Consider the following 21,756-nt stretch of genomic DNA (forward strand, 5'->3'; position numbering starts at 1 on the left):
AAAAATTCACCGTACAGTGAACATGCCAGTAAAAGCTGTTGACCTCAGAGTTTGGTTTAAAATGTGAATGTTAAGGAGTGAGCCAGGAATGTGGAAGGTCACATTCTTTCCTTTAAATTCCATGGTTATCACAGTTACACGAGGAGAGAAAAGCTTTATAGTTGAGCGGAGTTACTGTCTGCTTCTGGGATGGATTTTCATGGGATGATTTTTAAACGTTTCATGATAATTTAATATGACACATTTGGGACCTCACTGGGTTCCTGCCTGACCCGGGTCGTGACAGCAACTCTGGGTGAGACCTTTGCACATCTCTCCTTCCCGGTGCCTCCGCCCCCTGAGCTCTCCGGCCCGGGGACACAGAGAGAACGCCACTCAGCATATGCTCACATGCAGATCCCCAGAGCCGCCCCCCAAACAGCCCAGTGGCTCTGTTTTGTCTGCATTTTTAATATGTGAAGGGTAACTGTTTGGGGCTTGCCATAATCACATTTACAAAACAGAAATTGGATAACACTAACTTGAACCAGCTTTTGTTTCTTAGAGTCCTGACATGGCTTTAGCTAGGTAGAAATGTTCACGTGGGGAAGCAACGTGTTGTTGAAAATGAGGATATTTGGGGGAATAAAAACAATAAAAACTACTTAAATATAAATTTTATTAGAAATTGGCCCTAGTCGGGTAGCTCAGTTGGTTGGAGCATTGTCCCAATACGCCAAGGTTGTGGATTGCGGCCCTGGTCAGGACAGATATAAGAATCAGCCAAGAATGCATAACTAAGTGGAACAACAAATCAGTGTTTCTCATTCTCTTTCTTTCTCTCAAATCAATAAATAAAAGTAAGAAAAAAAAAGAAGAAATTAAATGCATAACCATTATACTTTATACCAGTGAAGAATTTGAATTTAGAGAAATAGAAACCAACTCTGTTGGCTTCCTTGGTTTTTTACTTATTTGCTTCCCTTGTGCTCCAGTTCCAGCCTCGATGCCCTGGATGCGGACAGTGAGGGGGAAGGGCCTGCGGAGCAGGCACACCTGTGCTACATGCCCGTGTCGCAGACTTCCTCCAGAACCGGGATTCCCAGTGGGGATGAATTAGACTCTTTTGAGACCAACACTGAACCAGATTTTAACATCTCCAGGACTGAGTCACTTTCTCTATCAAGTAACCTTCAGTCAAAGGTAGTCTGATTGGTATTAATGTGGCTTATTCTAAGCGGGGAAAATGTGTTGTCTGAATCTATCCATCTCTGAGAGACAAATGATGTTTTATTCACATGTATAAACTTTTTTTTTTGGAGGCCTCATGCGCTGGCTGATTGAGCCTGTCTTTTTCATCCTCCCCACTCTAATCTGTATGGTCCTTACTTACAAGGGACTATTTGTTTTCATCAGTTCAACACTAGTACATACAACCTGTCACATACTTGGAATATTTTACCATTGTGCATAATAATTCCTACTATCATCTCTTAAGCAAAGGGAGAAAAACTGGTAGTATTCAGTGGGTTTCTGATCAAACTTGTTTTGCTCACATAAAACTTTGCTTGGCCCAGGGGATGAGGTAAATCATGTTGCTAAGTCAGATGATGTTTGCTTAGCATTCCTGCCGCACGAGCGAATCTGGAATCCCATAAACTTTGTCAGTTTTCCCATAGGAGACAGATCTTCTCTCATTGGCACTTTCACATGGGATTTCATTTTGTTGTGGTTGTTTTTTATTTCTTTTTCTTTTCTTTAATTGAGTTTATTGAGATGGCATTAATTAAATTATACAGGTGTCAGGAATACAATTCTACAACACGTCATCTGTATTGTATACCCTTCCCGTCTTGCAGCGAAAGCCCTTTTGTATTTGGATATGCTTTCTTCCTGTTTGATTGTATTATTATCCACTTTTTTCTTCTTAAATTGAGTTTTCTACTATAAAATAGTGTGTGCTCTGCCCCAACAGCTCTTTACCATGAACGCATGGCTGTTATGATAACACGTTATGTTTGTAGTAGAGTGTACAATATTCAAACATGTTTTATGTATGCACAACATCTAGTTTTATCACAACTCCCCTTGGACATAAGAGGTTTATTGTAATTGTTGAGCAGACGAGGTTCTGCAGCGGTGAGACGTCTTGTCTTGGTTACCCACGATGGTGAATAGTCAGAACTCAAATCCAGGCCTGAGTCCTCTCCTTCAGCTCTGAAGCCTGTAGAACTGTCAGAATCTTTTGAATCCAAAGATCATGTGATATTTCTGGATAGTCAGAAATGAGTATGCTTGTCGATGTAGATCCTTCTTAGTTTTGCATTTTGGATGGAATTGTGAAACACTCATCATTATTTGGGATGAAAAGTAACGTCATCTTTGTGAAACAGTTCAGTGTTGTCCACTTTGAAGAAGAATATGTCCTTTAAAGCAGCGGTCGCCAACTGGTGGTCCGTGGACCACTGGTGGTCCGTGAGGTCCGAAAGGTTGGTGACTGCTGCTTTAAAGTATAGCTAGCCTTGCCTCTGAAATTACCTTACGTTACCTTTTACCTGAGGCGTCTGGGTAATTCTCCAAGTCCCATTATTATAAAAAATGACAACCATCTATGACTTTGGGCGTTGGGCGAGGGCCCTCTGTGGCGAGCTCACTGTTAGGGTTATAGAAAAGCTTGGACTGGCCTTCCTGACATTCAACCCCAGAAGGCTCTCCCTAATAAGTCAGCCAGGGGGCCCACAGCTCAAGCCCCTGGAAGCAGGATCAGACATCTATTTTCAACTTTGCCCCAGGCTCTTTATATCGAAGAACTTAGAGAAACCATGCGCTTTCACTTAGGAAGAACAGAAGAGACCAGTGCTTGGGAAGGACAGTTGCTGATGGCTCAGTTTTAGTAGTAAATTGTGCATTACTTTATTCAGCCCTAATTTCAAGTGCCATCTTACAAATGGATGGGTGGGATGGATCCTAAGGCTACTAGGCCTCTCTCTGGTGGATGGGAGTTGGGTTCCATAGATGGCTTTAGTGGTGTTCTATTGCATATTCATTTAAATTTTCTAGAATATGTAAGAAACCATGTTTTATCATCTTGCAATCTTGCATTTTCCATACATTAATGTTGTAACAGAAATTGTATGTAATTGGGATAACAAAATGACAGGTCATTTAAAAGGAATAAAGATACACAAATAAGTGAAATTCAAACATCATCCCAGGAAGTGCTGGGTGGAAATCTATTACAAGGTAAGCATAGCCTAGGAAGATTTTTATAGTAACGTTATAAACTTAAACAGCTATTTGGAAGTTTTTTAAACCCCTCCAATTATAAGTGGCTATCCCTCTACCTTCTAATGCTTCTAATTTTATGCTGTGCTACCTTCTTATCTCTTGTGAAGCATAGAGATAAATATTAATATAGAATTTTGATTAAATGCTACAGTGTAAAAGAAAAATAACTGACAATTCAGGTGAACAAAAGTCAAACTCGTTAAATATACAGAGAAAAGTCCTTTGACTTAATTTTTCACTTTTAACTAATTTGATTGGAATGTCATAATTGCATCCTAAAGTATATATAGGAACTATTCCCCAAAGCTTCAAAAAGACAATAAAAATTTAAAAGTTATGAGAGTCAAACAGAAACAATAAGATTATAAAAACAGATCCAGAGACAGAGAAGCATCAATCAGATTGTCAAACCTCAGAGGGAAGGTAGGGGAGGGTGGGGGCAAGGGGGAGAGATCAACCAAAGGACTTGTATGCATGCATATAAGCCTAACCAATGGTCACAAACACCAGGGGGGTGAGGGCATGAGTGGGAGGGTGGTGGGGGGGAATGAGGCGATAAGGTCACATATATAATACTTTAATCAATAAAGAAATATATATATATATATATATATATATATATAATTTAAATTGGAAAAAAAAGATTACAACAGAAATATTCAGGTTGAAACCTTTACAAAGATGCTGATTTAGTAACACTCATGGTGAACATATACTTTCAAGACTTGTGTAGCATTTTTAAAAAACTTTATTATGATCTCTTTTAGGAATCACTACTTTCTGGAGTCCGCTCACGTTCTTATTCCTGCTCATCACCCAAAATTTCTTTAGGAAAATCTCGGTTGGTGCGTGATTTTACAGTGTGCAATGCAAGTGAAGGTGAGCATTATTTACCACGCGTCTTCGAAAGCATTCTATTCCAGGGCAGAGTTTTAGTAAAAGTACATAAAATATATAAGGGCAGCAGGCAAGAGTTTATTTTTACAATTGATTTTTCTAAGTTTAGCAAAGTCTTTTTTTCATTAGATAGCAGAGAAGTTAAAGATCCGATTTTGATGAAATTAAAAATTTGTACACATATCTCTGTTGATTCTTTGAATAAAATGTAGTCCTCAAATGTGTAAACTATAATTTATTCTAGGTTCATTATTGTGAGAGCTTTAGAGGATTTTATTTAAGTAAAGTATAAAAATTACTCTTCCTCTATATATAAATTGCTGAAATAATCTAACTCCTCAGAGGCAAACCATTACAAAATAGATTTTCTTTCATTATTTAGCAAGGGATTTTAGGGAGATGAAATAAGAGAATATATTTGAAACATGAGTAAATGTATCTTAAGGTTTTGTGTGGAAATGTAAGCATTCAGAAATGTAACTTTTATGCAATGACATTTTAATTTAAATATAGTATACCTATAGAAAAGGGTGTAAACTATAAGCATATACAGTGGGGCCTTGACTTACGAGTGTTCCAACTAACGAGTTTTTTGAGATAGCAGCTGTCTCTCACCCGGTTTTTTGCATTGAGTGTGACAGAATAATTTGAGTTAATGAGCTCCTTAACGAACTCCTTAACGAGCTCAGTCTCAGAACGAATTAAACTCATAAGTCAAGGCCCCACTGTAGTTTGATGAACTTTTAAAAGTGAATTCAGATAAAGAAATAGAGCAATTACAGGTAACTCAGAGCTGCCCTGGTAGCCCCTCTCAGTGACTGTCCCCATTTTCAACTTGATTTTGAAATGTAATTATTTCATACTTCTGTACATGATATATTATGTAAAAATTGCATTTCAAGACATATTTGGAAGTGTTCACGCTACTCTGTAATATATAGCATTATAATAAAATTTTTGTCAATGTATTAGATAATGCTTTTTTTTGGTTATCCTTAAGAATCTTAAAAGATTCCGAAAACAAGAGATGTGCTTAAGTACTCTCAACTTCTCAGTGTAGAATATTTAAAATAGGATTTGTTTTACACCTTTTCTTTCCTTTTAAAATTCTTTATTACATTGCTATTTTGCATTTTATGCTATGTAGAATAGTATTGTAAGCATAATCTTTGTGCTTGGAGCTCCCATCCTAAACACAACCTTAGGTATGGAAGATATTCAATAAATATTTGTTGAACAAATATGGTAGTAAAGATATTTCAAATACAAAACAAGTGTTACTAGGTGTGCCCCCTGCACGCTCCCCCCCCCCACTCCCCCTCCCCCCCCAACCGCTGTCGCCCTTTCTGGGAAGTCTTTTGGAAGAGGAGAAAGCAAGACTACTCATATGTTGTCCATGTTAATTTTTGGAATGGGAAGATAGAGAAAAGAACTAAGAGAAGAAAGGGTACAATTCTTTAGAGGACAGGAAAAGATGGATTGAATTTGCCCTGGATTTTTTTTATTTTATTTTAATAACATGAGTATTTCTAAGATCTCCAGCTTTACCTAATTTTAGTTTAGGTTGGGAGTCCTCTTAATGGCAGCTTGATAACTTTCCACTCAGAGTCCTAGGTAACGAATTCACTTTATACCATAGCTATTTGGAAAACACCTTTAAGTCTTCTATGAAATGTGCAAAATGGCGGCCTTGTCTTTATATCTGAAATATCCCTGATTTTCCAAGTCAGACCCTTTCAAGTTTGAAATTATTGAGCAGATGACTAAGAGGAAATTTATTGTTTATAAGGGGAAAGAGCTCTCCCTCGTGAATTCTTTAATGAATAAGGAAGGGTATCTCTGCCTAACATACAATCTTTAACTCTTGGCATTTGAATTAGAAAGAATAAAAACTCACATCCTTTGGTTTTTCTGTGAATAAAAGCTTATCTTTAGACAGTATATTTTAAAACAAGGCTATTTGAATGAAGTTTGATATTCTCTAAAAGTTGAGAATTACAAACAGGTAATTTAGATTAAGGCTACACACTAAATGTATAGATTCCAACAGATACTCCTGTATGGTGGCAAATGCTTGGATTGACACCATTTATCTTAGTCACAACTATTGGATTATGAAGAAAAAATTAACTCTTAAGGAAGAAGGAGTGCTTTTAACTGTGATCAAAGCACAGGTGTGAAAATGTGACCAGTTCAAAGATGTATTCTAATTTTCAGTGTTTAGTTTGCTTAATCAAGGGTAAATTGATATTTGTGGGTGTTAGAAATCTTCTCTCAGTGAGTTTTGAGTAGTCCTAAACATTTTCCCTATTTCAATAGACTCCGATTCTCCTTTTGCCCCAGTGAAAACTCCCATATATGAGCTATAATACAGTTATATAAAGATAGGATGGCCTTTTTGCCCTTTCTGTTTTTATTTGTGATCTCTCTTCCTTGTCACTTCCAAAGGGCTACTATTGTCATGTCTCATCGTTGTTGTTTTTTTGAGCCAAGAGTACAATGGCCGGAACCGGTTTGGCTCGATGGATAGAGCGTCGGCCTGCGGACTGAAAGGTCCCAGGTTCGATTCCGGTCAAGGGCATGTACCTGGGTTGCGGGCACATCCCCAGTGGGAGATGTGCAGGAGGCAGCTGATCGATGTTTCTTTCTCATCGATGTTTCTAGCTCTCTATCTCTCTCCCTTCCTCTCTGTAAAAAATCAATAAAATATATTAAAAAAAAAAAAGAGTACAATGGCAGCAACTTCATCACTTAATGCTTGTAGACATAAAATCCAACCCTATACGTAATTCCCTTTGGTACATCATAGGTTTAGATAGAAAGGGACATTGTCAATATTGTGATGATAATTATAACCTTACCAAGATGGACAAAAGTGTTCTACACTTAGGCATCCGAGGAGTGAGCTAAATGTACTTTTGGAAATGACTGTGCACTGATGGATGGAATCTTTTTAGACTTTGTCCAGTTGGCTGAGTCTGGTTCTGTTACTGTATTAGCTCGATTATTTTGGATAAGAAGCTTTATTCTCTTGGTACCTCTTGAACCTCAGCCTATTTATAATAAAGATACTGATTTGTACCCAGGAATTAATTTCTGGAACATTTAATAGCGTTAAAATAAAGTCTTCAAATTCTTCAAAGAAGATTTTATGTTACCTACAAGATAGAATAAGGTTCAACATCGATATTTACACATTTCAGGGATATGTATTTATTAGTGTTCCTTCTTACATACCTGGCCCATCTTCTTTGCAATTTAGTTTTGCCTCTTCAAGCTTCTGGATTGTAATGGTAAAGGATTTGTCCCTGCTCTGTAGATGGTGTGCTCCACAGTGGCCGCTCCCTCCATCAGTCTCTCTCACTGTCTAAATCAGTGGCTCTGCTCCATCCCTGTAGTAAGTACTCCACTTCCTTCCGAAAACCAGATGGCGCTGAGCTGCTTGCATGAGCCTGTCCTTCTACCCCCCAGAAGTCCAATGGGACAGGTGGCCTTCCCTTTCCCATGAGCCACAAGGCGCATCTCTGAACTGGCTGCTGCTAGGATTTTGTAAAGGCATTGCAGATCTATTCAAATGGGCTCTTCCTTAGACTGGCCTTCAAGACTTTCTTTTTAGCTTTGCTTAAAAAAATAGCTAAGGCATCTATTGATCCTGTATGTTGGGAAATTAGCATTACAAATAAGGGATGAAGCTCTGGTGAGAAATATAAAAAAAAGATAGAACTGGTTTTCTGCACTTCTGAAAACATTTGCTGCCCTTGCTGATGCTAACTTTGTTCATAGAATTGTTAACTGTTGCCATGTTTTGGCCTCTTCCCCATTCCCTCCAAACTAGGAGAGTGGTAAAGATACCTGGAGCAATGACCTCTTATATAGTGATGTATTTTCTCATAACTGGTGGTGTACATAATGACAGAATAGGGTGGGGTGTGTGCATTTCAGACTAACATGTGACTGCTAGCTTGTCTGCCTTGGTTTTCATTTTATTTTCTGTGTCTTTTAGAGCAAAGAGCGTACAGTTTACCAGAGCCGCCAGAAGAAAAAAGGTATTTTAACTGTTCCAAATTTCTGGAGGCACTGCTCGGTCCACCTTGGGAAATGTGTGCACATCATTTTGGATACTTGTTTAATGGTTTGTGAAGTTTCTGTGCAATGGGCCTGCCTGAATCCTTGGATTCCTTTGTGATCTGTATAGCTGACTAGCTGCTCCTTTCAGTCCCCGGATGTGCAGGCCTCCAGACTGGGGACAGAGTATTCTATTGGGTTATTGTCAAAGCCAAACACTCATAGCATACAGGACCACGGGGAGCAGTGTGAGGACCATCTGCTTTAGAAAGGCATCGGGCCCTGGTCTGCTAACTTACTTGGTTAGAGCATCATCCTGAACGCCAAGGTTGCAGGTTCAATCCTTGGTCAGGGCATATACAAAAAGCAACCAATGAATGCATAAATGAGTGGAACAACAAATCTATGTTTCTTTCTCCCTCCTTGCCTCTCTCTCTCTCTAAAATTATTATTATTTTTTTTGAAGGAAAGAAAATAGAAAGGCATCAGGATTTGGCTAGGTAGGCCCGCTATGACAAGAAGCTTTATTTACTATGACAACAGGTTCTGGGCGGTCAGTTATAGAAAGTGCCGAAACATCTGTTACCTGTCTGTAGGGAGTAGTGTGTAGGAGTGTTAAGTTTGAAACAAAGAACACATAATGTTGAAAGTGCTTTAAACATCATTAGTTTTCTAATTGATATGCAGATTTGAAAGCTTTGTGCCTAAGCACCTCTCCTCCTCCTCCCCCAAATAACTGTCAATTGGAGTTTTGGAAGTTGACTAGAGAGCAGGCAAGACTTTGAGTTCTGTTGGCCTCAAGTAACTAACCATGCGTGAGCCCCACTGTGAAATAGCCTGGGGTTATGTCAGAAATGGCAGAAATGTTTGGTATTAAGAGAACATATGAAAAAGAGAAAATGGTTTTAATTTTGGTGATATTAATGCCGAAACTCTGAAACCTTTTAATATATAGATCAAGGTAGACTGTTGTGATTGAAGTCTTGGAATAAAAGTATTAATAAGGAAAAGCCTCCTTTTGTTTATTCTTATATTTTGAGACCAAAATAGAAACTTTGAGCTGAGAAAACCAGAGGAAGACTAAGAATGTCCTTTAAGAACAGGAAGTGAGGAAGGCCGTATGGCAATGATGGTGGTGATGGCAGGAGCAAGATAACTGACCATTACTGGGTGTGTGTTTTTTGTGGTTTGTGCCGTTTGGAGCTGCTTACTTTATTACTCCTTTTGAGCAATTTACTAATTCTGGAATTTGTTCATCATCTTTGTTGTCATTTTGATTAGCAGTCTTCCCCCTGCCATCTTTCTCATAATTGAAGAAGTACTGGACTGATTGTCAAGATTTTTTAAATAAAACATTTATTTTTCATTAGGAGAGGAAGGGATCTAAGGCTAGAAAAACCAATGTTTTTCCACATTTTCTGTCATTCTGTTTTTTATTCTTTCTATTCTTTATTGCCCCCTAATCCACATCCTGAAAGCATCTGACTTTCTCAGTCATATTCCTTAGTGTAGTGATTTTCAACCTTTTCCAACTCCTGGTACACAAACCGATTCCTTAAATTCTGTGGCACATGAAAAACATATATTTTTTGCCAATCTGGTAAAATTTTGATTCATTCACACTGGATGGCTATATTGTTGGCTATTGTCATTTTTTTTTTTTTTTAATTTGGTAGTCCAAGGGAAAAGAGGTCAGTGTCTCTGACTAAATAGTCAAGCATTGCATGTTTTAGAAATTTCGGTGGCACATTGGTTGAAAATCGCTGCCCTGGTGTATCTAGTAGAGTAGATATTTTATCTCACCTGTTCTGTTCCTGATATTTTGTTGGATATGCCAGGAAGAGCCCTGGCCATACCTGTGATTGGCTTTGCTCATGATGTACATATTTACTTGAGGCTCCTCCTACACTGGCATTTCTATGTATATTAATCACTTCATTTCTGAATGCAGCCAGGTAAATGGGGAGCTCACTCCAGACCTTGCAGGCTCATTTCTGCAGAGCTGACACACTACCTATCCTAACAGCTTAAACGCTGTATGGCATGACTCACTTACTTTATTGCCACCATCTGTCTTAAATTTACTGCATCTGTTACTTTCTATTAAGAAAATTTTTGAGAAGTTGAGTGTTCAAAGAAGTCACATTGTGTCAACTTTCAATTTGGATAGTGAGAACTTTTTAACATTTAGATGCCCAGTTTTAATTTCAAAAATAGGTTATAAATATAATAAATTAGGATTAAGATGTTCTTTAGATATTTTAAATATCTACTTACCAATTAAAAAGGCAATACCAAGAGACTCTGAAGAATCGTGCTTGTAGAACTTTACTGTGGGTGATCCCACTGGGCATCAGATTGATAATAGAGCTTAGGCATTCTTGTTCTGGGATGTTGAAGGAGTTTAAATGATTTCCCCCAAGATTCTTATAAATTGAAAGCTATTTAAATTCTGTTGTGAATTCAGTTGAGGATCTTGCCCTTCTCAGTTCTTCACTACAGTACTTACTTGTTATATAGATTATTATTGTTTACATGATCATGTCTGAGGCCTTATCAGCCTTTGAGCTTAAAAGTTAAGTGGTATAATTTTACGTAATTTTGTAGAAGTATGTAGAATACATGGTAAATTGTGGTGCATGTATACTTTTTAAATCAAAACTGAAATGTTGTTCTTGATATTCTCTTCTGTAGCATGGTGATTTGGAATATAGTTGGGTACATATTTTCTTTTATTTGAGAGAGTTTAGTTGTGTAAGTTGGGAAGTAGAAGAGAGGACTTCTTGAGTTCAAAATCCACATTGACCTCACCATCTCACCATCCTTTAATTCTGAGATTTAGTCTACTCAGCTTACTACTGTTCTCTTAGGTATTGGGTGGCACCTTTTGTGACTCAAATGTGTTTTTCTCCCACTCCCAAAGTGAGCCTGTTGAATATTATACCACGAGTTTTGAAAATTAGGATGCTTAAGACATAAGAGGTATGGAATTTTACAGGTTATATTCATCAGTCAGTTATCTAAAGAAGTGGCTGTGAAGTAGAAAGGAAATAATAGGATCTGAGTTCCTTTTTGTTACTCTGAGTAGTTGTAGGATACATTCACTTCTACTCACCCTCTTTCCCTTCTGGCTTTTTCAACTATTCTCTCTAAGTAGCAAATCCAGTTTCACTTACTGTGCAGGATTTGAAAAGCAGGACACTGTCCTGACTATGCCTTTGGATCTGCATGAACAAGAGGCAGCTCCGAAGCCATTTGTTTATTTTAAAAAAACACACATTCATAACTTTGAACTCTCCATTATCTAGTATAGAGGTTAAATAACTTAAAGTTTTGTTTAATATGTACCAGGTAAATACATTTTATATGTAAGTGTGAGAAGGGCCCTTAGAAATAATTTAGTTTAAGCCTGTCATTGATCAGATGAGAAAACTCAAGTCCTAGAAAGTTGTCATTGAATTTATTTTCACGAAAGTAATCATGTATATTTTGGTGCATATCAATAATATGATTGCTTTTGAAAGTATTTCCCAAAGTTGAATGTGTTAGCCATTAATCTTCACAAATGAGAAGGTTTTTTGTGGGTTTTTGTTGTTGTTGTTGTTTGACACGGGGGGACGGGGGGGGGGTGGTAGGAAAGACTTTGGATATGAAATCTTTATTTTGGAAATACTCGGTCTACAAAAGTGTTATCTGGTTTGACAAGATATATACTTAGGTTGATATTTAACATATTCTCTCTTTCTCTGTTATATATTAGAAATATAAGACTATCAGAGAAAATGATTCCAGGGGAAATATCATTTTTCATAGCTGGGACTTATTTTTTTCATAAAGAATGGTTATATGGATTAGAGGTAAATAAATGATGTTCAGTGTGTTCATGGATTGGGTACAGTTGCCTCTAGCTTGCCTCTTATTTGGGGGAGTATCCACAGTTTTCTCTCCTTTGTAACCTAGAGAGTTTCAGGTTGCAAATAGCCTGACTGAGTAGGAGAGACGGAATCAGGAGGCAGACAGCCTGTTTCTCAGGCTGTATTGACAAAGGAAATATCTGTCTGCTGAGTATTATCTCTATGTTCCCAAAATACAGAAAATACAGTTTTTTATTGTTGGATTTTTGGCTTCTCTGTGTTGGAGGAAAATTCTGTTAGTATAATAAACAGAGAGATGATTTTCAGAGTAAAATTACAAGTCTGAGTTATCCTTTATTTCTCCAGTATTTTATTATGAAAAAGTGTATACAGAAAAATTGAAAGAATTATATACTGAATACCTACCTCTACCACTTATATTCTGTAATTGTTAGTTGTTAGTCTGTGAGCTAGTTGCTTTATCTATCTACCTACCCATCTATTAGATATATTTTTAATAGTTTCTATCTTTATCTTTAGAATAACAATTAAAACTGAACAAATCTATATGTGTAAATATATGTATAAAACATGTATAAATATATATGTGTAAAAGTATATGCTGTATTTTACCCTCTTTAAATCCTATAAGCCATGAACGAATACAGATTATTTTTTGTAGAATTCCGGAAGAAGAATGGGATAAATACATCATACCTGCCAAATCGGATTCTGAAAAGTACAAAGTGAGCCGAACTTTCAGCTTCATCATGAATCGGATGACTAGCCCTCGGAATAAATCTAAGGTAGTTAAGGTTTGGTGCCTATCATGCAGAAACATAGATGGCTCAGTTTCTCAGCAATTAGTATAGTTTCCCCTCCCCCTTTAAAATCATTTACCTCAGATTTTACACATACTTGAAGACCGGTATGTCTTATATGGAGTATTGCCTAAGTCAGTGGTCGGCAAACCCATTAGTCAACAGAGCCAAATATCAACAGTACAACGATTGAAATTTCTTTTGAGAGCCAAATTTTTTAAACTTAAACTATATAGGTAGGTACACTGTTATTAACTTAATTAGGGTTCTCCTAAGGCTTAGGAAGAGCCACACTCAAGGGGCCAAAGAGCCTCATGTGGCTCGCGAGCCGCAGTTTGCCGACCACTGGCCTGAGTCATCAGAAATGCTAAGACAACTACATTCTGGGTAATAATACATGTTGGCATCATTGTACCTGTTGATTACAGTCCTTATATTCTGATAGAAATGTAGGGACTTTGTATGACTTCTCTAAGATGTTGGCTCTCAGCATTTCTCTTTTCTCATTTCCCCCCATTTTTCTGCTGCTGCTGCTGCTCTATCTGAAGACAAAAAGCAAGGATGCCAAAGACAAAGAGAAGCTGAGTCGACATCAATTTGTCCCTGGAACTTCCTCTGGAGTTCTACAGTGTTTGGTTTGTGATAAAACGCTCCTGGGGAAGGAGTCGTTTCAGTGTTCCAGTAAGTTCTCGGGCCTTGTACCCAGTGTCTTTATGCTTTGCTTCCCCAGACAGTAAGATCCCTGAGGCCAGGGTCATTGCTAAGCATATTCACATGGACGTTTGCTTTAGTGCTGCACATACGATTTAACAACTTAACAAGAATGACCCACGATGGTTCGAGTCAGTACTTTTTATCCATAACCTTCCAGAACCCAGACTACATATATTACTGCCAACTTAATGTCTCCACTTGGGTGTCTAGAAACTTCTCAAATGTTACACGTCCAAAACAGAGCTCTGTTCTGCCTCCCCCGTGCCCACCTTCAAGCTGACCCTCTTCGTTCATGGCACCCACAGTGCCCAGAGCCAATGCCTTGTGAACAGCGGCTTAGTAAATATTTGTGGAGTGAAAGAATTATTCAGAGCCACAGGATTCAGGCCCAGGCAGGTGAAATGCATTTTATGATATTTGTTGGTGGCCAGAGTTAGGGGGCCGCATGGGGGTGGGATGGGAGCATAAGGGAGAGAGAAGAGCAGGGGAACGTTTCCCTGTACGTTTCTCTTTAAATTCCTAGGAAGTGATTCCATTAAGAATCAAACCGCATTGATAGTTGTACATCTCAGGAAAAGACCACCCACACGCCATGAAAGGCAGCTTGCATTTCCTCTGCGCAGTTGACAGTGTTTGATGACACCAGCTCTACACGGGCGTGAGCTTTGCTTTCCTTGGCAAATACTTGATTTCTTTCTTTTATGGGATCTGAAATAGCATCAAGCAGTGCAGGTGTGATTGAAGTTGCTAATTTTTTTAGAAATTTGCTGTAAGTATTGCTGCGGATTGTTTCTGGCTTGCCTGCCTGTCAGCGGTCGGTTATAAGTGGGTGTGACGGCACCCATTTCCTAGGGTGTCAGTCCACGCTGTTCATAGGCCGATCCCAACGGTGGATCCACCATCCACATCACCATCTTTCTCTCCCCTCATTTTAAGGTAAACTCCGCCAGGGGGTGATCTGCACTCACCACTCTGATGTCTTTCCCTGGCACTTCTTCCTTAGCCACCTGCATTTTGGCCTCTGTCTTTAGTATTTAACGGAAGTCCTGCTTTTGACGGAAACTTGGCATCGCTTTCTAGTCAGGTCTGAGAGTCTGTGCTCCTGTTGATGGTCCCTCCATTTAGGTAAACATTCTCTTTTCCATGGCACGCTTCCCTCCTGTTTACCACGGGTGTCGTCTCCTTTGTCCTGAGGCCCTCCAAACTCAGTTCTTGCGCATTTGTTCATCACCCCCTCCCCCCCCAATTGTTTCTGTGTTAATAGTCGTGCAATCATTTGTTCTAAAATATGATAGTTAGGCCTAATCTTCCCAGATTAATGTCTTTATCCCTCACTTTCTACTTCCATATTTACAGCTGCCGAGAGAGACTGAGCAATCAGGTAGTTTGTGGCCACTTTTGAGAGTGTGGAAGAGCTACAGGGATAATAAACCAAGACTGTCCCAGTCACACTGGCTCAGGGTGACCCTCGCTGTGGCCATCACCACCCAGAGGTTTCATGTGAAAGGTCGTCCTTCTTGCTGCACTAATGGTACAAGCTCAGACCTTGGGCACCTTGACTCCTCTTCCCCTTTGTCTCCCTGCCTCACCCCAGTCCCCGCAAACCCCCATCACTCTTTCCTTTCCTGTCTCCCTGGGACCACTCAGGTACGTCCTCATCACCCTCTTTGGGACTGCTGAGAGCAAATTGCACTCGTTTCCCTCTCCAGGTATTTTCACGTACAATTTATTCTGAATACACTTACCACATCAGTCTTTGTACAACACCACTTCCATCAGCCCACATACACAAAAGAACTTCTCTCGTTTTTGTTTGCTGGACTAAGCCCAACCTCTTCCGATGCCTGTGGTTCCTGGTCTGCCTCCTGCTGGCCAGTCCAAGGTTAGTTCCCCTTTCAGCCGTACAGCCAGGGGCCGAGCCAGGCCTGCTGTCCTCTTCTCCCTTCCCGTGGGTTTTCCTGCCTCTGTTCCTTCACTTATGGTTATAATCTCCCTTCTCTCAGTTTCCCCTTCTCTATGTCAGTCCACATTTCCCACCTCGTTTTGGAAATCTTCCCTGACTTCTGTGGCCTAAATTCTTACACATCACGTTTATGACCTATTTTCTCTATTCTTTTTAATACTGGGTTATGGACAACCTCTTTTGGCTTTTAACTACTAAAATGGACTTTACGTTATTTAAGGACTATAATCACACAATTCTTTTGTATCCCCTACAACAGCCATCACTAAGCTGGGCCCTTAGACGCTCATATGTAGTTAATATATAATTAATAATATCTAGTTAGATACTCAGAAGTAATTAACGCAGGTTGGGGAGCCAGGACTTGGTGAAAAGTAAACTTTTGTAGTATAGAATATGTAGGTTCACACTGAGTTGCCATGGAAGTCTTAGTGGAAGATGGAAATTGCTGAAAGGACATAATAGGATATGTTCAGCTTTTAAAGTAGTCAATTTTTTTAATGTAATAAAATTCATAGAAGATATAAGGTTTAAGGAAAAGCTTGGAGTTATCCAAATTTACCACCTTGAGAACATTGCTACCTAATATTTTGATGGAGTCCCTTCTAATAAAAAGAGTCAACTTGTTATGCTCATCTTTTATTTGAGGATGCTATCACATGTACTAAGTTATTCCTTACTTAGTGTACATTTAAGTTTTTCCCAGCATAATGTTGCACATATTACTGTACACATCTTTGATTATTGCCTTAGATTAAATTCTAGAATCAGTATGAATATACACTTGATTTCCTTTTTAACCCACAGTTTTTTAGAAGTTTTAAGATTTACAGTTTTGGGGGTAGGGGAGTGTTAGAGTTTTAAACTTCATATTAACATTAAGGTTTTCTTTTTACATTGGATAAGAGACTATGACATGTCCAATCTCTGCTGTTTTTGATAAATAATCCTATTGCATTGGTGTATTTTTGTTTTTAATCGTGACAGTTAGTATTTCTAATCTTAAAAATATGATGTGAAACAAAATATGATGTAAATATTGAAAATCCTGGTGGCCCTAGCTGATTTGGCTCAGTGGATAGAGCGTCAGCCTGCAGACTGAAGGGACTCAGGTTCGATTCTGGTCAAGTGCATATGCTTGGGTTGCAGGCTCCATCCCCATAGGGGATGTGCAGGAGGCAGCCGATCAATGATTCTCTCTCATCATTGATGTTTCTATCTCTCTCCCCCTCTCCCTTCTTCTCTAAAATCATTAAAAATATATTTTAAAAAATCCTGGTGTCCGCAATTTTTTTTTTTTGGTTAAAGCCTGAGTTGTTAGTTTTTCATGAAAATTGTATTTTTATAAGATTTTCCTTGTTTATAAATAGATTGCACTACTTACATTTTGATGTTACCTTCATTGCGGATTTCACTTTCATCAACATAAAATTAATTTCTAATGCCATTAAATGCCTTTTGCATCAAATTTTACTTTGTTTAAAGTTAACATTCTTCTTGCTTTCCTTTTCTTTGTATTTCCCTTACCTAACTCTGTGGTCTTGATTTGGGGTGTGCGTCTTCATTTTGGGTATAGGTGCTCTGTAATGTAACGGAGAGGCCTTGTTTTATAGCATTTTTTTTCCAATTTGCGTTTACAGCTATCAGCTATCTTTTATAGTTCTATGCTATTTTCCTTGACGTCTGGTTTAGCCATTTGCTTTTATCTTTTTCATAGATTTGGCAAGCAGATATGCTCTTTTATTATCTATTAATACTAACGTTGGGCTATGAAAGTCTTATAATTACATACTCTTTTATTTCCCTTCTATTTACCCTTTTTACCCCTAGCCTCTGTTAGTATACTAATTCATCATTAAATTATTGTTTTTATATTATGTGTATAATCTTTCAGAAATAGTTTTCTATTTCAAGACTAATTTGGTATTTGTATTCAGCTCTGTGTCTCTACTTACAACAATTTTTTAGCTGCGGTTCTTTGTTTAGACGGTTCCAGTGCTCATTTTGCTCCTTTAAAAAAATCTGATTTATTTCTGAACTCTTAGTTTTGATTCTGCTCTTAATACCTTTCTTAAGAAGGTTATTGGAGTGGTCTGTTTCCTGAAATCTTGTATATCTAAGGGTGTATCTTTGCTTCTTTCACACACAAAAAGCAATTTATCTGGCCAAGTTCTTAGGCCAAACATTTCCACCCCAATACTCTGTCAACACTGGTCCACTCTATCTGAGCATTTAAAATTGTAGCAGCAAAATCTGAGGCCTGCTTGACCTTATTCCTTTGTGGGTGACCTCCTTTGTCTACTTGAGGACTTTGCAATTTTTAATCATACAGATGTCGTCAGAATGTTTCTATGCAATAGGTGTCATTTAATTATTTTTTTTCTAGGAAACAGTGAGAGCTTTTGATCTGTCTTTTTTTGTGAGGAGCGGGTTGTTAGCTTTAAAAGAAGTTTTTGTCAGTTGTCGCTTTGACTATTGCTTCTGATCTAGTTTTTCAGATTTTTTCCTTGGAGAAGTGTGATCTCTGTTATCTGTCTTTTTTGTATGACACCTTCTATTTTATAATTATACCCTGCTTTTTCTCCACATTCTGGAGGAAACCTTTCAAGTTTAATTTCAAGGTGCTGCTTTGATGTTTCTGTCGCATTGATTCTTCACACCCGGTTCACATTCTGCTCTCGACCTTCTCCCTCCTCGCAGTCCTGTCTCATCTCACAAAGCTCGTCTTCCTCTCCTGCTGCCAGCGATCCTCACAGCTTCCTCCTTCATGGCCGTTTGGTTCTATTTCATGTCTCTTTGGGAGAATACATTCAAAATACCTTTCTCTCTTTCTGGATTTAATAATACTCTGGCTCACTCTGCCTGTTTGTTTTCAGTATAATTTTGTGCTGGGGTAGCTCACCGCTTCTTTTTTTCTTTAACTTTTTTTATTTGCTTATTCTGGAATGAGGAGAGAGCCTCCGGTTTCCATGTTTGCCAGCAGGACCAGCTTGCGGGTCAGCCTGGGCCCTGCTTACTGCCCACTGAGGTGTTGGCTGAAATGCCTCTGTAGACCCACAGGTGGGAGGGTGGTTGGGTTCAACCTCCTGCACAGTGTGGCTTTGATGGACCTGAATGGATGGGATAATTCTTTCTCATGAAGCTTCTGATAAGCCACAGGTTCCTGCATCTACACAGGGCATGGGGGTGGGTGGGACAGGGTGGCCCTGGCGAGTGGGAGGGGAGAGAGGGCAGGGAGACAGCAGCCTGGCAGGAAGCAGTCCCCACACAGGGGCAGTTTTCTGTGAGGACGACTTGGGTCTCTGAGCCCGTTGGCAGAAAGGGGCAGGCAAGGTGTTCCCTTACTTCTTTCAGGGAGATGAGGCCGCCTTGTTTCTTGGAGGAAAACACAGGCAGGCCACTCACTTTTCTCTTTTAGTTTGGCTACCTCTGGTTAGTCAGCATTCCTGTCGGAGCCGATGACATATTTTTTTCTCAGTGATGGTGTGACTTTTTCTTTCCTTTTCCATAGGCATTCTACCTGGTGTGGGAGAGGGCAGTTGCTACCAGCCAGATATCAGAAATTGCTTACAATATAGGCAGATAATAGCAAACGGGTTCTCAGGCAGGCACAGAAGTGTATGTCATGCGTTAACTCCAGGTGTCATAATGGATGAGTTCCTCTGCAAAAGGAGAACAGTATCTCCAAGGAAATGAAACAACTAGCAGTGTGCCTGTGCTTGAGTGGTGGGGCTCCACATCATTTAGTATTTTTTCCCTTATGATTCCTAAATATTTTTAATGTGAATGTGCTATTTCATAATGACCAGTAAAACCACGATGTCGTCCTGTTCATTTCTGATTACCTTAAATAAGACAGACACCTTTCTATCTCCTCCCTTTGTTACAGGCTGTACTGCAAATGTACATAAAGGTTGTAAAGATGCTGCACCTCCATGTCCCAAGGTAACCACTGTCATCTGTGCGTGTGCGTGTTTCTATCTGGCTCGGTTGCTTCATATTATCTGTTGAGGTTGTGACTCTTATCTTATTGTCCAGATTTATTTCTAGAATGATCACTGCAACGATAAAGTCACACATGCTCCAAGTGTAGGGTTATTCCCTTCGCTGTGTGCTCTCAGAGCGAGAGGGAAAGCGCGGTGTGGCCACCAGTATTAGGCAGTGCGAGTGGGTCTGCCTTTCTCCTGGAACCTGCTTGGTTTACCAGAGTGAACGCTGATTATATGTAAATGAAGCCTAGAGCAGTAATCCTCACACATTAAACATCATCAGAGTCACCTGTAGGACCTGTTAAAACACAGATTTCTGGGCGCCACTTCCAGAATTTCTGACCCAGTAAGTCTGGGTTGGGCCTGAGAATGTGCATTTCTAACAAGTTCCCCAGAGATGCTGCTGGTCCCGGGACTATGCTGAGAGGCTCGCGGGACTAGAAGAGTGTTCTCTGTGTTTGGGGGTGGGCTTGAGTAGATGGGCACCTGTCATTCTATGCCTTTCCTTCCCACTTTGAAGACATGTCAGGAATGCATGTAAGAAAGTACGATGATCTTTTAGAGGGAAACTTGGAGTCACAACCTCCATGTTAACTGCATCACACGCTGTGTCAGGCCACAGAGTTGAGGGCAACGTTTCATTGTGCAAAGTTATGTTATGTCCTGTAGGCAGGAGGAGTAGCCAGGATAGAAAGAAACAAGTGGGAGAAAGGCATAGCTGATAGAAACTCCCCTTTCAGCCCAAGTCTGGACACGCGAGCTAGCGGTTTCTGGTTCCTCTAGGCCAGTGGTTCTCAACCTGTGGGTCGCGACCCCTTTGGGGGTCAAACGACCTTTTCACAGGGGTCGCCTAAGACCATCGGAAAACACATATATATTTACATATTGTTTTTGTGATTAATCACTATGCTTTAATTATGTTCAATTTGTAACAATGAAAATACATCCTGCAGATCAGATATTTACATTACGATTCATAACAGTAGCAAAATTACAGTTATGAAGTAGCAACGAAAATAACTTTATGGTTGGGGGTCACCACAACATGAGGAACTGTATTAAAGGGTGGCGGCATTAGGAAGGTTGAGAACCACTGCTCTAGGCTTTTAATAAAGCTGGGATATTCATGAGACTCATGTTCATGAAGCACACATTCATTATAACTTAGCATCTCATTATCATAACATTTTTCTTTGTTGCCTTTAATGTCTTTTGCTTTGAATTCCTCTTTGAAATAATGAAAATGATGTGAGAAGAATCCTATCCTGTGTACTGTGTGGACATTCTTGTAGTTCATTGGTGCTTTGATCTTATTTTATGTGTTTCTGATGTTCTTTACCAGAAATTCCAAGAGAAATATAACAAGAACAAACCACAGACCATCCTTGGAAGTAAGTGATGTGGAAAACTAGAACTTTTCCAATTTCATACATTCCCCACATTTTTCCAATGTAAAATACCCCCAACTTTTGCTTTCTCATTTGCCCAATTATTTCTTCTTTCAGAACAAATGCTTGGCATAATTTTTAGTTACTAGTATACAAAGAGATCAAGAATGGTGTAAACTTCTATGGCAACCTAAAAGCCTTTGTACTACATTACTGTATGATTAAAAAAAAATTTTCAGTTACAGTTTACATTCGATGTTATTCTGTATTAGTTTCAGGTGTATAGCATGGAGTCATGATCTTTTATATTATGGAGGACTAAATGGAGGAGGTATTATGATTTTGCCTCAATTCTAAGATGCGATCTAGCATAACATGCACTACTGATTTAATAACCTTTTAGGGCAGCGGTTCTCAACCTGTGGGTCACGACCCTTTCACAGGGGTCACCTAAGACCATCGGAAAACACATATATAATCACATATTGTTTTTGTGATTAATCACTATGCTTTAATTATGTTCAATTTGTAACAATGAAATTGGGGGTCACCACAACATGAGGAACTGTATTAAAGGGTCGCGGCATTAGGAAGGTTGAGAACCACTGTTTTAGGGGAAAAAGAAACACTATATTAAATGTACATAATTTTATGTTTTCCTAGCAGTAGCACATATTTATCTACACCAGTACACACCACACACTTCTTAAGAATCACAAGATAAGGGGGGGGGGGGGATCTTCAAGTTTGGAATTTATAGATTCTTATCATTCTCTGTTTTCTATTACCATAACAACC

General features: G+C 39.0%; 1 protein-coding gene across 4 annotated transcripts in view; it reads left to right on the forward strand.

Annotated features, from left to right (window-relative positions):
• ARHGEF28 (Rho guanine nucleotide exchange factor 28) overlaps positions 1-21,756 on the forward strand; it is a 263,498-nt gene that overhangs the window by 177,455 nt on the left and 64,287 nt on the right. For 2 of the 4 annotated variants that reach the window (XM_036310651.1, XM_036310653.1), the window contains 8 exons: positions 975-1,182; positions 4,035-4,146; positions 7,484-7,561; positions 8,168-8,210; positions 12,766-12,889; positions 13,453-13,585; positions 19,471-19,526; positions 20,913-20,961. In XM_036310651.1, coding sequence (XP_036166544.1) covers positions 975-1,182; positions 4,035-4,146; positions 7,484-7,561; positions 8,168-8,210; positions 12,766-12,889; positions 13,453-13,585; positions 19,471-19,526; positions 20,913-20,961 — 803 coding nt within the window. The remainder of the gene's footprint in view (positions 1-974; positions 1,183-4,034; positions 4,147-7,483; positions 7,562-8,167; positions 8,211-12,765; positions 12,890-13,452; positions 13,586-19,470; positions 19,527-20,912; positions 20,962-21,756) is intronic. The other 2 variants (XM_036310652.1, XM_036310654.1) reach the window with 1 other exon arrangement.

This window comes from Myotis myotis, unplaced genomic scaffold (assembly GCF_014108235.1).
Source record: "Myotis myotis isolate mMyoMyo1 unplaced genomic scaffold, mMyoMyo1.p scaffold_m19_p_5, whole genome shotgun sequence".
In the NCBI taxonomy this organism is placed as follows: Eukaryota; Metazoa; Chordata; class Mammalia; order Chiroptera; family Vespertilionidae; genus Myotis; species Myotis myotis.